Source organism: Carica papaya, chromosome 6 (genome assembly GCF_054855325.1).
Source record: "Carica papaya isolate Zhongbai chromosome 6, ASM5485532v1, whole genome shotgun sequence".
In the NCBI taxonomy this organism is placed as follows: Eukaryota; Viridiplantae; Streptophyta; class Magnoliopsida; order Brassicales; family Caricaceae; genus Carica; species Carica papaya.
In genome coordinates, this window is record NC_142314.1 from 8,355,700 (window position 1) to 8,372,574 (window position 16,875).

Below are 16,875 nucleotides of genomic sequence, written 5' to 3' on the forward strand. Positions count from 1 at the left end.
TTCAGAGAATTTATTCCGTGATATTTGTTTAGTACTTTTAAGTTATCGTGTAAGAGATGTTAATCTTAACTCTTATTTCGCTTCCGCACTCAAATTACATTTCCTTTTAAATTTCTGGGGCCATTACATGTAAACTCTAATTAATTATTTCGGTTCTGCACTTAATTTATAATTTATTTCTTTTGGAATTTTCGAGGTTGTTACATTTACTATAATGCTGAGGATCTCAAATTTTAGGACTAACAGAGCATTTGATCTAAAGCTTTGAAGTGGGTTTTATACATTGTTTCTATCCTTATACTTTTGGAGGATGATGCCCAATTATTTTTAAATGTTATTATTCTTCACTTTCTATCTTTTCTAAATTTAGTTTGTAGTTTTATGATGCTTTATCTTTCATTTGAATTCTTAGAGATAGCAAGGGAGATTATTTTTACATGATGACTTTACCTAATGGAGGATAATCCTATTCTTTTAGTCTCTTTTTTCAACAAGACAATTGATCAAGTATTTAATTTATGAAGTATTTATCTTAATGTCGAAAAAAAATTATTAAAGTGTTATTATTTAATTTTTTGAAAAGCAAACTTTTATATACAAAATATATTCCAAAAATTGACCTGAAAAAATAAATATTTATGCACCCATTTTCATAAAATATTATATATGCGTAACATTTTAGTGGGTTGAAATAGTTTTTATTTAGAAGTTGATCATATTACTAGAAGATTATTATGCCCTTAATAATGTTTAGCAATATCAATTAATAAATAATTTAGTATCATATTACAAAAATATCTCAAGTTCATCATTAAACTATATATATATATAAAAAGAAGAGTTTCATGAGTGGATATAAATAGTTTTTAGAACACTACTGTCTAAGACTTCTAATTCCATATTTGGGCAAGTATTAATTCCATTGACAATATATTATGTATTTATTGAGATACACATGCTAGTTAAAAACTATATTGATTAGCTTCGTTGTAACAACTCCGAAAATTCTAAAAGAAATAAATTATAAATTTAGTGCTGAAGCGAAATAAATAGTTAAGATTTACATTCCTTACACATAAACTTAAAGTCTCAAATAGTGTTACGAGAATTATCGTTTTGAAGAAAATACAAAAAAATTGAAGAAATAAACGAAAAATAAATAAAAGTAGTATTCTATTCGCAAACCTCTTGTAGATCAGACTCTGGATTCTGGTCCTCTTGATCTGAAATGGTTAAATAAAAAATGAGCTATATTAGCTCAGTAAGAATATCACACTATTCACCAACACAGAAATGAAGGTTGGTAGAAAATCAAAATAACTAATGGAGTACTTAATTAAATAAATGTATTTATTAATAATAAAATTATTTACCGTCCACTTACCGCAGCGAGATTTATAAAAAAAACCTATAGGGACAATACTATAACACTTATCATGATTTCATATGCAATTGGTAACATGCACATATTATAAATCCATATTCAAAAAATCAAATAACAACTGTCCCTTTCCATCAGTCTGTTGGTATCCATGGGGGTTCATAGGGATGTCTCCACTACGCGTGAACCTTTTCCTTTAACATTTTCAATTAAAGGATCGTACCCATACATTGTCCGGTATGAGCATCAGACTACTAAACCTCAATACCCCGTCAAGTATGAGCGTCAAATTACCAAATCTCGATACTCCGTCCGGTATAAGATAACGTTCACGGTAGGGTTCCCTATTTATCCATTCACTTAATTACATAATTTTTCGTTTTTCCTTAGTCTTCATTTTCCAATTCAACCGTAATCACATAAATAAACAAACATGCATCAAGAAATGCAATCATATCTCGATTTTTCAATTTAACAGTAGTCAAGTACGGGAGTAATACATGTATTCAAACCATAAAGTGGATAAATCAGATATTATTATGCATTCAAACTGTAAAATAAATCAACAGAGAATAATTTCCGGTTCTACCTCCATTAGTAATCCGTAAATAATTATAGATATATTTTAAAGGATACAAAACACTTTATTATTATTAATTTGACTTCAATTCCATAACAAAGAATAGGGTGAAAGATTCATACTCAATTTGATGCCCAAAAAGCGAAACTTATTGAATGCGCCTACCAGTGGTCCTCGAATTCCCTGAATTTTTCTTCAGAAATTAAAACGCGCTATATGTACCTACAAATATCCTAAAAAAATTCAAAATCAATCTCAGGAACCAATTTTAGCCAATTCTGGAATTCTGGCACGGCAGCTCCGCCGTGCTTCGGCGACGACACTGCCAATGGCGGCGGCGGTTTGCCTCGGGTCAGCTATTTTCGACCGATTTTGCATCAATCCTTACGAGAAAATACGTTAAGGGGCATCAGTTAACTGAAAAAATACAAAAAATCGAAACTCACCGGCGGCAGGGCTCTCTGGTGCAGCGACTCCTCCGGCTCACGTTGCGGTTGAGTGATTTGCTCTGATCAACCTGTAGAGAAGGAAACGGTGATCACAATGGTGAAAAAATTACGCCGAACGGGAATCGGGAAGGGTCTCATTGGAGGTATTTTGTGAAATTTTCCGCGGCGGCTGCTGAACTTTGCCCGCAGTTTTCGGCCAATCGGCAGTTCTTTTGCTCCGATTTTCTCATGGAGGTGTTTAAAATTGAATTCCAAGCAAAGAAGAAAATATTTACCTTTTTTGGCGATCGGAATCCACCGCAAAGGCTGTCCTTTCCGGCGGCGGGATCTTCTTCTCTGGCGAGTGTGTCTGGCAGCTAGGGTTAGGGTTGGTGTGAAGAAGATTATTTATATCCATCCCCATTTAATTTGAGTCATCTATCGCATTTGATCTTCACCGTCCGATCGTGATTAAATAGAGAGTTAATCTAGATTGTTCATTGCGATCTAATCTGGACCGTCTGATCGCGTTTAAATCTAACTGTCCGATTGCGTTTGGGGAGGGAATGCATCCAGGCTATTCGTGCGCGCGGGAACGGATTTGGGCCGTTCGATCACGAGCACGCGGATCGCCCGCGCGGCCTCCTGCATGGCACCGCGTCAGCATCTGTTGCCACGCGGCGCGTTCTGGTTTGCCGGGGCTGCTGACCGGACATCCTACATGGCACAAGTTTTTTAAATTATATTTTGACCTCCTTTTTTTCTAATTTTGCTTTTAAAAATACTTTTAAAACCCAAATTTTCACTCATTTTCTCCAAAATTATTTTTAATTTCATTCTCCATCAAATTTTTTTTATTTTTATACTAAAATAACTTTTAAAAAAATTAAAAATTTTCAAAAATTAATTTAATTTAATTTAAATTGAAATTGGGCATTACATTCGTTATTGTATATGCAAATTATAAAATTCAAATTAACAAATATAATCAATTTAGTAGATATTAGAATATATTTGTTATTTGATAATTTTTAATCATTGTGTGATAAAATATATTTTAGACAGTCCGTTGTCATGGCAACTAAGACTTGGGTACTCTGAATATATATTTATAGTCCTAAGATATGTTGATTTACCTCATTGCTTCACTAATTCAATCTTAACGCTGATAATTTTATCTATGTAATTTTTGGGAATGTCACAACTAGTAACTTCATTTGATATAGTGGATTTCATGCAACATGTTGGTCATAATAGTTGAGAGTATTGATATTCTTGAAGGGTTTAATTTTGCTTGGGAGATGGGGATTAGGAAATTGTTCCTTGAGGTGGACTTCCTCTTCCAAAGTCCCAACATTTATAGTGTATTACCAGATTTGGCTTGTCGACCACGAATATTGATTATGAGTTTAGAGATCTAATTTTGCGTGACTTAAATGTTTAAATATTTCATATCTTTTAAAAAATCAATACTCTTATTGATCAATTAATTCATTAAGATATTATATAAATGAGAGTTTTTTAAAGTTTAATCGTGCTATTGAAGCTCTTAACTATTATTTTTATTTTGATCCTTATGATAATGAATTGATTAGGCATAATGCTATAGAATGTAATGTTTTTTTTTCTTTCTTCTTTTTGACTGAAAAAAAAAAGTGTAAAAATAGACTTACCACTAAAATTGATGGGGAATACACTTCTCATTAACCTTTTTTTTGGTAAAAAAAAAACATAAAAGGATGTTGAAATCCTAATGCAAATAGTTACCCTGCTAATCCAAACAGCTAAAACTAGAAGATGATCGGAAGAAATTACTTCTTTTTTTGTTCTTTATTTGTGAAGTTTTTGAACTTTACGTTATAAGAATGTGTTTTAAGTTTCTAGCAATTTAATTTGAAACAGTTACATGATTTTTAAAAATTTTTTTTATAAAAAAATAACTTGCATATTCTTTAATAAGTTTAAAGGTTTTAATTAAAATTTTATTTGAGTTCAATATTTTACTTTTATAGAAAAATATCTTTTTAAAAAATATTGTACAATGCTAAAGATAAACATTTAAGTATTGGGCCACCAGCAGCCCTCAAAATAGTCCAATCCATATATTATCATTCTTGACAAAAAAACGCCGCCGTTTCCTTGGATGGCTAGACAACCACAAAAAAATTAAAAAAAAATAATAATGCCTGTCCAAATGCAACCTACAAACAGCTAAGAAAATGGATGGCGTTTCTTATCCCAAAAATCTACAAACCACTGCCACCTCACTTCCTCTCAACGCCACCATTTGGCATTTACAAAACTCAGTGTGCCAAAGACGCATTCCCCAATCCGCCGCTAACACCTACCTTCAATGGACGCTCTTTGCATGAACCAGTTTCTTTCGCGCCTCAAACCCGCACCAAAACTCACCACTCTCTCCTCTTCTTCACTCAACCCACAAGTACAATCTCTGGCAACCACCAGAACAACCCACAGAACCAGCAGCTTCGCGGCCTTCGCCGTCCAGAACCAGGAAACAAGCTCCCAACAAACGCAAAAAAAGTTTCAAGAACAAGATGAGTCTTACGGCGAAGTCAACAAGATTATCGGCAGCAGAGCCCTCCAGGGTGGCACGGGCATGGAGTACTTGATAGAGTGGAAGGACGGCCACGAGCCCTCCTGGTTGCTATCCGATTTCATTGCCAAAGATGTGGTAGCGGAGTACGAGACCCCGTGGTGGACTGCAGCCAAGAAAGCCGACGAGTCGGCACTCAAGCAGCTAATCGACGCCGCAGAAGCTGACGGGCGGGATATTGACGCCGTGGACGGAGATGGCAGGACCGCGCTCCTCTTCGTGTCGGGACTCGGTTCGGAGCCTTGCGTCCGGATGTTAGCCGAAGCCGGCGCCGACTTAAACCACCGCGACAATAGCGGCGGCTTGACGGCTCTTCACATGGCGGCTGGATACGTGAAGCCGGACGTGGTCAAGGCATTGGTGGAGCTCGGCGCGGATCCAGAAGTGGAGGATGACAGGGGATTGACGCCGTTGGATTTGGCGAAGGAGATTCTTAAAGTGACCCCGAAGGGGAACCCGATGCAATTTGCAAGAAGATTGGGGATGGAAAATGTAATTAGAAGATTAGAGGATGCAATATTCGAGTACGCTGAGGTGCAGGAGATATTGGAGAAGAGAGGAAAAGGCGAATACGTGGAATATTTAGTCAAATGGAAGGACGGTTCTGATAACGAGTGGGTCAAAACGGCGTTTGTAGGGGAGGACTTGGTGAGAGACTACGAGGCTGGGCTAGAATACGCTGTGGCGAAGGGAGTTGTAGGGAAGCGGGTTGGGGATGATGGGAAGATGGAATATCTAGTGAAATGGACGGACATGGATGATGCCACGTGGGAGCCAGAGGAAAATGTGGACCCCGATTTGATAAAGGAGTTTGAAGAGGGACAAGTGAATGGGACGGGTCACGTGGAGGCGAAATTAAGTGTGGATGGCCCATGATTGCAATCCGGCGATTGTTGTAATGTTTTTATGTTTTTTCCGGGGAAATCCAATGATTTCTTTAATTTAAATATTTATATTTTATCAATTTATAAATTAAAATAACTTAGTTCTATATTCATATAGAAATATTTTCACACATTCAAAATTTGTACAAATATAAAGTTTACTTGTATTATTTTTAAAATAATTCTTATGATTTCCTCAACAGAACTTTATTCCTAGTTATTTTAGTTGGGAATTTTATCATTTGACTTTTGTACCATCTTCATATTTCCAAAGTCTTATATTTTATGTTGCCCAAATTAGAGTTTGAATGTGTGAACAGATTTGTCATTATCAACAATTAATAATTAATTACGCATAAGAAAAAAAAATTCTGATAAAAATATACTAGAAGGAAAACTTATGTGTCTGGTTTACACAAATATTTGATTTTTAATATTCATATTTATTAAAAAAAAAATACCTACCCTATATATATATATATATATCCTTGAATCAACACGAAATTAACACAAAAAGAAAACATTACCTTAGACCACGCACATGCACTATGCGTTTGATTTTGTCGAGCTCAAACTATGGTCACCTTTGGGGGTAGCCAACGCCAATCGCCCTCATTTAACGTGCAAGACACATACTCATATCTCGTATTGTCGACCGTCGGATCAAATGAAAGTCAGAAAATCACACGGGAAAAAGTTAATCCTGTACAGTACGGCGCCACGTGCATCGTTTCCACGTACACAAACAATAGTTACCCAGGCTCGTGACTCAACAAACAAAAGAACATACTTCGAATTTTTTTCATTTTGGGGAACAGCACATTACCAACTTTATTATTATTATTATTTTTCGAGACCAAAAAAATATTAAAGAGCTGTAATTATTTAATTATTAGACAATAAATTTTGCTCAGCTAAATAAATTACTTTTGTCTTTTTAAAATTTTACATATTACTTTAATCATTAAATTAATAATTAATATTCAAAGAAGCAACCTCGTGTTTTAACCCCTAATACCAATTTTGGTACCTATAAATTTTCATAATTTTTTAAAAGATTTGGAATAAAAATTAGTAATATAATTTTCATATTTAAAAGATTAGTAAATTCATAATTTTGAAAAAAAATTAATAATGTACACAAACGATACATTATTTTATAATTATAAGGAAGAAATACGTTTTTAATAGCTTAATGTTGGACTTTGAAACGTATAGAATGATGAAAATTTAGTAAATAAAAAATCTGAAGGTGAAAACATAGATGGTAAAAAAAAAAAAAAAAGAAAAAAAAATTTATTTTCTATATCAGTACTATTCTTTTATTACTAAAGGTAATGTCATAATGATTTGATTATTGTAAAATGTTAACTTGATTTATTACTTAATAATTTAAATTTGTTTACTAAAAGTAACGATTCTAAAATAAAATATTTATTTTGAGCAGCCACTCTCTGACTTTTCACATTTTTAAGATTTCTTTTACATTTAAAAGATATTAGATTAAATGCAAAATTTTCCAATATTAATTTCGATCATTTATTTTTATGAATTAGATATTTATATTTTATTAATTTCTTTTTCTAATTTTATTAATAAGCTCATTTAAAATAAAAAAGAAAACGAGTATTCAATTAAATGCTTTCAAATTGTATTTGAGATATTTGAAAAAGAAGACCAACCAAACACGGTCTAAAGATGTTTTGAGTTCTGCTCCAGTTCTTGGTATCCGCTGTCATTTCTCTTTCTTCCCCTCCTTTCCCCCTTCGCTCTTCCCAAGGAGAAACTCAAAAACCCTACAACGGCCGAGAACTCCACCTCATTCACCACAACCCAAAGCTCTTTCTATTCAGGGATAGCGAAAACGACGTCGGAAAATGCATGCAAAGACGGACTCCGAAGGCACGAGCGTGGACACCTCGTGGCCTCCGCGATCGCCGCCGAGGAGGCCTATTTACTACGTGCAGAGCCCGTCGAACCACGACGTGGAGAAGATGTCTTACGGGTCGGGTAGCCCCGGCGGGTCACCCGCCCACCATTACTATCATTGCTCACCGATCCACCATTCCAGAGAGTCCTCCACGTCCCGCCTCTCCGGTTCCCTCAAGAATCCCGTCTCCTTCTCCGGCTACAAGCACCTCCGCCTCCCAAACCACCGCCGTGAAATCGACGGCGAAGATGATGAAGACGACGAGGAAATGGACGATCGTGATCGAGGTACGGCTCGCAACGTCCGGCTCTACTTATGCCTCTTTCTCTTCTTCGTGCTCTTGTTCACTGCCTTCTCTTTGATCTTGTGGGGTGCTAGCAAGTCTTACGCGCCGAAAGTCCACGTTAAGGTAACCCCTTTTACATTGTTTCTTTTTTGGCTGCAACTACAATCTACGTTTGTTCATTCTCTCTCCCCTGAGTTGACCTCTAGTCGATTCGGTTAAAAGCTTGAACCCCGAGTTAGAAATAAATCGTCTTTTTTTTTTTGTTTTCGTGGTCTACTGAGTTAACTCGGAGAGTCAGTTTCTTTTTTTTTTTTTTTTTTTTTTTTTTTTGTTTTGTGCGGGGTTCAACGGGCCGGCATTGTGGATTATTGTTTGTTAATCCGTGTGTTTAAGTAATTAATTAGGGATTTATGCGATTAATTAATTTAATTAAAGGAGCAGTTAACAGTTTTGAAGGATTTAAAAAAATAAAAAAAAGGCGTGGTGGTTTGGCAGGAAATGGTTTTCGAGAACTTTAATGTGCAGGCGGGGAATGATGCATCAGGAGTGCCAACAGATATGTTGACGCTGAATTCGACGGTCAGGATCTTATACAGAAATCCCGCCACATTCTTCGCCGTACACGTCACGTCTACGCCCTTGGAAATTCACTATTTCCAGCTGAGGCTTGCCTCCGGACAGGTAAAACGGTCGATGTTTAAATTGTTATTGGAAATCGTATTAATTAATTTTTGACAAAGTAGAATGTAGAAGGGTAAAATAGTAATTTTAGGAGGGTTGTTATGACATTGTCTTTGGTTTCGATAGAAGTCAGAAGTGGACTGGGGAAATGGGACAAGAGCAGGAAAGCTGCGAATGCTATTGGGGGGTGGTGCCTGCAATAACTGTACCAAACATAATCCGGTTTTTCCCTGTTGGGGGGGGAGACGGGGAAATGGGTCCCACATTTTTATTATTATATTAATACAAACACATACGTGACTAATTGTAATTCTATACGGTATAACTAATAAGGAATTTGGTAGAGAATTTATTGATTATAAAATATTTATGCAAATAGAAAAATGAAATAATTATATAGATGCATGAATCTACATTATGACTAGGGTTTCTTTTATTAACCTGATATTGAATTGTCGATTTTGTGATGAATGAAAAAGATGAAAAAGTTTACCCAATCAAGGAAGACGCAGAGGAAGATAACAACAGTGGTGGAAGGGCAGCAGGTGCCCTTATATGGTGGGGTAGGTGTTCTTTCAAATGGTAGAGAGCACCTTGAGAAAGTATCTTTGCCATTGAACCTGACATTCGTAATCAGATCCAGAGCGTACATTTTGGGAAGACTGGTGAAATCAAAGTTCTACAGCCGTATCTCATGCTCTGTCACTTTAAAAGGTAACAGGCTCGGTAAGCCAATCAATTTGAACCATTCATGTCTATATCAGTGACGATGAGGAGTAGACATCAGCTTTCTACTGGTTTTCAATTCGTCTGCTTACTAATTTTGTATACTTGTATTTCTTGTGGATGTTTTGAGATGAATTTGAATGTAAATGGTGGGAGTTAAAGAAGTATATATCTGGTATTTATTTCATTTTCATGGCTTTAAAGGTAGAGCTTCCCTCTGATTTCCGCCATGAGTCCCTTCTCCTCTGGCTTACCTTCTGCAGCAGGAGAATTCTCTTGGTTCTTCTCGTGGTGACAGTAAATTTTCTCTTTTGAGTTGTTAGGAAAGTTCAATCACACAAAAGCAGGAATTCCCAGGATAATGAACATTAATTATCGTAATTTTCTAGCAGTGTAGTTATAACAATCATCTACAAATAAATTAATATTCATTCACACACCAAATTTATATAGAAAAATCCTTCTGGAAAAACCACAACTAAAACATGTAGTGAAAATTCACTATATCAAATCAATTTGCACAGAAAGGTAGAAATTATAGCCAAGTCGGACATAGTACTTCAACTAAAATATGATGTTTTAACACACAAATCTGTACACAATCATCCAATACATAAAGACTAAAAAAGAAAAAAAAAAAAAAAAGTTTGGAACAATCTCACCAAAGGAGGCTAATAACGAGTCTCTTTTCAACAGTTTGTTCTGAACAATCTGATAATCAAAAGAGAAATCTCGATAGTTAAACTCAAAATTATAATGACTTCTATATTGTCTCTAAAAAAATCAAGATTCAAAATTATCTTAAAGATGTTCTCACAAATTTCTTTCTTCCTCACTACCAGAGAGGTGGCTCGTAAAGCCTAAAAATGGCTCTTCACAAGTTAACCAAAATGCTATTAAAAGAATAACATAGATTGGGCTATAGCACAACAAAACAAACACTTCACGTGTGTAGGAGTTATAATTGAGTCAGCTTCTATGAAGAGTAAACTCAAACCCTCAAGACGAAATATGTATACGTTTAAATTTTTTATTTTTTTATTTTTTTTAGCTATGTTGGATTTTACGAGTTACCTGATCTGAACTCAACTCGATATCTTATTATATTAATATAAATATAATTATATTTATATTAGCAAAAAAACAAAAACTATATATATATAGATGTATATACATGGTAGGTTATGATGAGTTTTGAAATATTTAATTTAAACTCATTTCCATCTCTTTTTTTTTTCACTAGATGGAATTCATACTTCAATGAAAAAAATGGTATCAAATCGAATTGGATTAAAAGGATTGACATGTACAATTCTAGGAGAGAATCAAGAGATACTGTCGTTAATGTTGTAGTATAGTAACTTCGACACACATATATACACACACAATTTTTTTATGAATTATATACACACACATTGATATATACAAAAACATGTTGTAATATAGGTTTATTAAGAACAAAATTCAAATATCTAATTAAAAAAAAAAGAGTTCAAAAAGATAAATAATGTCTGACTGTCATTAATATTGTCAATATTATAAAATTATTATCTTGTGAACATAATATCAGAGAGTAAAGAAACTTAGAAAATTAAAACAGAAGAAGAAATTGTTTCTCTATGTAGGATTGTAATATGTGCATAACACACAGCATAAGATAAAAAATAATCCAATCTGATTTATTTGTTACTAAGGTTGACAGCTTCCGTGTTGATCAATTATTAATTCTACAAGTATTTAATCACACTCAATATCCTTTCAACTATAGTTTTATGACTATAAGTGTTCAGAATCAAAGTACAATAAATGACTTGTTAATTATTATGATGATCTCAGGTCTTGGGTCAGTTCAATTATCATATCTCTATATGCATCATCTATATATGTGATTTAGTTAATGAGATTAACTAATTTTTATCTTATAGAGACTATCATATATATATTAGTTTTACTGAATCATTAATGTCTTATTTTGATGATCCAACAACTAAGAACATTTTAAATTAAATCATAAAAGGTTTTATTCTAATTATTAAGATTCTTATTTTGATGTAAAACCTATAAATTTAATTAAAAACTTTATCACATATTTAATAAATATGATAATAAAATATTATTCTCATATATTAAAATAAATTTTCAGATAATAATATATTTAATATATTACATGAATAATTGGATCGTGGGCATAGCACTTATATTTCCAACAATTTCTCACTTACCTTAGATCTAATTTGTCATGTACTTCATTCTTAACTTCTACTTATGCTTGTCAAACTCCTTTACACCAAGAGCCTTAATGAATGGGTCAGCTGCATTATCCTTTTCATCAACCTTTTGAATTTTAACATCCCCACATTCAATGATTTCTCTAATCAAATGGTATCTACGCAGAGTGTGTTTGGACTTTTGATGCAATTTCAGCTCATTTGCTTGAGCGATTGTTCTAGTATTGTCACACAATAATGAAACTAGACATTCTATTAAAGGAACCACACCAAGTTCAGTTAAGAACTTCTTCATCTAAACAGTTTCCTTAGCAGCTTCACTTGCCACTATATATTCTACTTCAGTCACTGAATCAACTACCATACCTTATTTGAAACTTTTCTAACTCATTGTACCACCATTTAAAGTGAACACATAACTAGATATAAATTTGCTATCATCTTTATTTGAAGCAAAACTTGCATCGGTATAATCTTTCGGTTTTAACTCAGATCCTCCATAGATGAAGAATTGGTCTTTAGTTCTTTTCAAGTACTTAAGAATGGACTTTACCACTTTTCAATGTTTCTCACCAGGATTTGCCTGATATTGACTAGTCACTCCTAATGCATAAGCCACATCAGGGCGTGTACATGCCATGGTATACAAGATAGCTCTCACTATATTAGCATATGGGACTCTACCCATTTTTTTTCTCTCTTTAAAGATCTTAGGACAATTCTCTTTACTTAGAGTGATTCTAGTGCCTATCAGTAGATAGTATCTTTTAGAATTTTTCATATTAAATCTCTTTAGAATGGTGTCAATGTACATAGACTGGAAAAATCCAAACAACTTCTTAAATCTATTTCTATAAATCTTTATTCTCAATACATAAGCTGTTTCTCCCAAGTCTTTCATGGAGAACTATTCAGATAGCCAAATCTTAGTATTTTGTAATCCTGGTATACATTCCCAATGAGTAATATATAATCTACATACAACACTAAAAAAAGAATCGTACTCCCACTAATATTTTTGTGCACACAAGGTTCTTCTTCGTATCTAACCTTTTTAATTGTTTTGTTAAAACGAATATTCTAACTTCGAGATGTTTGCTTTAATCCATAAATAGATCTTTGTAGTTTACAGACTTTATCATGATTAGATGAGGATATGAAACTTTAAGGTTGTGTCATATACACATCATCTTCTAACTCATCATTTAGGAAAGCTGTTTTCACATCCATTTGTCATATTTCATAATCATAATATGCAACTACAGCAAGTAGAATCCAAAATGATTTGAGCATTGCTATAGGAAAAAATGTTTCGTCATAATCGATTCCCTCCTTTTGCCGATACCCCTTAGCAATAAAACAGACTTTATAGGTCTCCACTTTTTTTGTTTGCTCCAATTTTTTTCTTAAAAACCCACTTACAACCAATAAATTTTATATCATTTGAAGTTTCAACCAACGTCCAAACTTTATTGACCTTCATTGATTCCATTTTAGATTCCATGGCCTTTATCCATTTCTCGGAATCAAAATCTCGCATAGCCTCTTTATAGGTCTTGGGGTCATCATCATCATGATTAATCTCATTTGTTACATCATTTTACACTAAAAAATTTAACCTGTCTAGTACGTGACATTGTATACTAAACATTCTAAGAGGTTCGTATACAACTTGTTCACTTTGTACTAGATTAGGTTGCTGTTCAATCTGATTTTGAACAGGTTCATTAACTGGTCCTTGAACAATACTTATTTTTTGAACCTTAACTATTGGAGATGACAACTTCCTTGTCATCTTCAAAATATCTAGTAAAGGTTGCTCAATTTGCTTCTCATGATCCTCTTCTTATATTGATTTATTAGTTTTTTTGAACTTCATCAAATTCAATTCTTTCACCATAATTTCCTTCAAAAAGAAATTTTTTTTCCAAAAAGGTTGTTTTCCTAGCCACAAATACTTTATGATCATATGGGTGATAGAAATAATATTTCATTGTTTCTTTAGGATACCCAATGAATATGCACTTATCAGATCTTGAGTCAAACTTATCAGTTTGTAATCTCTTAACATAACCTGGACAACTCCAAACTTTAACGAGCTTAAGGCTCGAGTTATGTCATTTTCATATCTTATATGGTGTTGTAGAAACTAATTTAGTGAGCACTTTATTTAACAAATATGTTGCAGTTTCTAAATTATATCCACATAAATTAATTGGAAGATCTGTAAACCCCATCATTGATCTCACTATATCTAATAAGATTCTATTTCTTCTTTCAGACATACTATTGTTTTGTGGTGTTCCAGGAAGGGTCCATTGTGAGAGAATCTAATTCTCTTTGAGATATCTAATAAAATCATCACTAAGATAAAATCATCACTAAGATATTCTCCTCCTCTATCAGACCTTAACATTTTAATGTTTTTGTCAGTCTATTTTTCAACTTCACTATAGAATCTTTTGAACATTTCAAAAGATTCAGATTTATGTTTCATAAGATACACAAATCCATATTTTGACATATCATCAGTGAAGGTGATAAAATAATAATATCCTAACCTGGCTTGAGTTTTCATAGGGGTACAAATATCAGTATGAATTAGTTCTAATAATTCAGAAGTTCTTTCTCTACTTCCAACAAATGAAGATTTGATCAATTTTTCTTTGAGACAAGATTCACAAGTTGGATATGATTCATAATCATATTTGTTAAGGTAATCTTCCGTGTACAACTTGCTTATTCTTTTCTCTCCAATATGACCAAGCCTACAATGTCAAAGATATGTATAATTTATTTGATCATCTCTTTTTTTTTTAAGACTAAAAACATGCAAAATTGAGTTTTCGTTCATATCAGGTAAGATATAAATATCATGTTGGAGATAATCATTTGCATATAAATTATCACAATGATAAATATAATAAACTCTATTATTCAAAATGATACGAAAATCATGTTGGTCCAAAAAAGATATTAAAATTATGTTCGAAATAAATCTAGGAACGTAATAATAATCCTCTAATAAAAGTATTTTGCCAGTAGACATTCTAAGAGAAATTGATCCTACACTTAGAGCTGTAACTTTTGTATCATTCCCAACTTGAAGATTAACTTCTCATTTCTTCAATCTTCTGTTAATCTGTAGTCCCTGCAACGTATTGCAAATGTTAAAATAACTACCGGTCCATACAAACGGATTAATAGAAATTAAAGAAATCATAAAGACACTTTTTATTAAGGTCTTAACTTGTTTTTTATATTTCAGAGATGCAAGATACTCCTTGCAGTTTCTCTTCCAATGTCATTTCTTCTTGTAGAAGAAACATTCAACATCAGATTGGTTTTGCCTTACCTTTAGGTTTGGTCACACCACCATTAGGTACAACAGACTTCTTTTTGGGTTTGTTCTTACCCTTACCCTTTCTTTTAGAAGAGTTGCCAACCAACATGACAGTTCCTTTTTTCTTTTTAGATGCAATTTGATTCCCATAATTAATCAACATATTGAGCATCTCATGAAGATCACAATCCATTTTATTTATGTTGAAATTAATAATAAATTGTAAAAAGGACTTAAATAGTGATTATAAGATCAAATCTTGAGAATGTTCTTTACCCAGTGTGCACCTTAATTTTTGAAGTTCTTCAATAAAACTAATCATGTTCAAAACAAGGGGCCCAACTGGAGAGTTACCAGTCAGTTTGGATTCAAGCAAAGACTTAAATAACTATTATCTAACTGTCCTGCTTTGTGCACCATACATCTTAAGATGATCGATGATTGCACGAGGATCCATATTCTCATGTTTCCTCTGGAGCTCAGAACTCATAGAAGCAAGAATAATACATTTGGCAGTAAGACAATCTGCCAAGTATTTCTGAAAATCTTTGACTGCCTCAGCATCATCCTCAGGTGGGGTCTCTCTGACAGACTTATCGATCATATCAATAAGTTTTTCATGCATGAAAACAATTCTTAGATTTCGGTACCAGTCATCAAAATTTGATTCAACTAACTTGTTGGCATCAAGTATATCACGTAGTAATATAACAGATGTATTGAGAAATTTGAAGTTAAGAAAAAAAAATACAATATTATAAGAATATATTTACATATATCATAAACAAATGAACTTTTATTTAAATAATATTTCTACTAAACAAATCAAAAAAATTTAAGAAATATATATTTCAATTTAGTGGAATAAAAGAATTCTCTAACAATATGAATGAGCTTATTGGTTGTCCAAATCGATTCTCACACATATTTTAAAGGTAGGTATTATTACCAATTGTATTCCTATATTACTTTCATAAATTACTCTATACCAAATAGTCTCCTGATTATCATGTTGTTCTTATTGGTATAGTTGAGTTCAACTATTATAATGACAAACAATTAATAAAATTTTATATTTCCCGGATAATCTAGACAATTGATATCAAATTGAAATAATTATTTTATATATGCATCTTATGTAACAAATAACTTTATTTTATTCTCGAACTACAGATTTTCTGATTGTCAGACTGTTTTTTGTAAATAAAAAATAAATAAATTTATTTATTTTGATAGTAAACTATATAATAAAATATCTTATATTTTATTATCATGAACTTAATTTTAAATTAAAAAATATAATTATCAAAATAATTATAAGAAACATAATGATCAAATCATTAATATAAAATTAATTTCGTTTAAATTATCTACGTACAATTAGTTTTAATAAATTTATATCATATGTAACATTTAATTTAAAATTACACAAATGGCAAACATACATGTAATAATTAAAAAATTAAATATGATATATATTTACGATTAAAAAAATTTCAAAAATTATTGTAAATATATATTACTACTATTATTATTATTATTATTTGAACAAATTACATATATATATATATCATATATATATATGTTGGTGAAGTGGGTACATTCTCTGCCTATTTTTTTTTTTTCATTCAGATTATTAAATATATATTTACTAGGCCTAATTTCCAGCAGCCCTAATTTTTGAAACAACCCAAAAAAAAAATTATGCATATATATATATATATATATATATCTCATATATATACTGTAACTATCTTAATTTTTTCAACAACTGCAAAAAAAAATATGTAT

The 16,875-nt window shown here is 32.5% G+C and overlaps 2 protein-coding genes across 2 annotated transcripts; both read left to right on the forward strand.

Moving 5' to 3' along the window:
* The first annotated feature begins 4,617 nt into the window (after positions 1-4,617).
* CAO (chloroplast signal recognition particle component (CAO)) lies at positions 4,618-5,997 on the forward strand. Its single transcript, XM_022033838.2, has one exon. The coding sequence runs from the start codon at positions 4,743-4,745 to the stop codon at positions 5,880-5,882; it is 1,140 nt and encodes a 379-aa protein (XP_021889530.2). The 5' UTR covers positions 4,618-4,742; the 3' UTR covers positions 5,883-5,997.
* A 1,559-nt stretch (positions 5,998-7,556) lies between these two features.
* Positions 7,557-9,700, forward strand: LOC110808364 (late embryogenesis abundant protein). Its single transcript, XM_088223486.1, has 3 exons — positions 7,557-8,229; positions 8,602-8,787; positions 9,267-9,700. Exons 1-3 carry the CDS (start codon positions 7,768-7,770, stop codon positions 9,552-9,554), a joined length of 936 nt encoding a protein of 311 aa, XP_088079612.1. The 5' UTR covers positions 7,557-7,767; the 3' UTR covers positions 9,555-9,700.
* Positions 9,701-16,875: the final 7,175 nt, after the last annotated feature.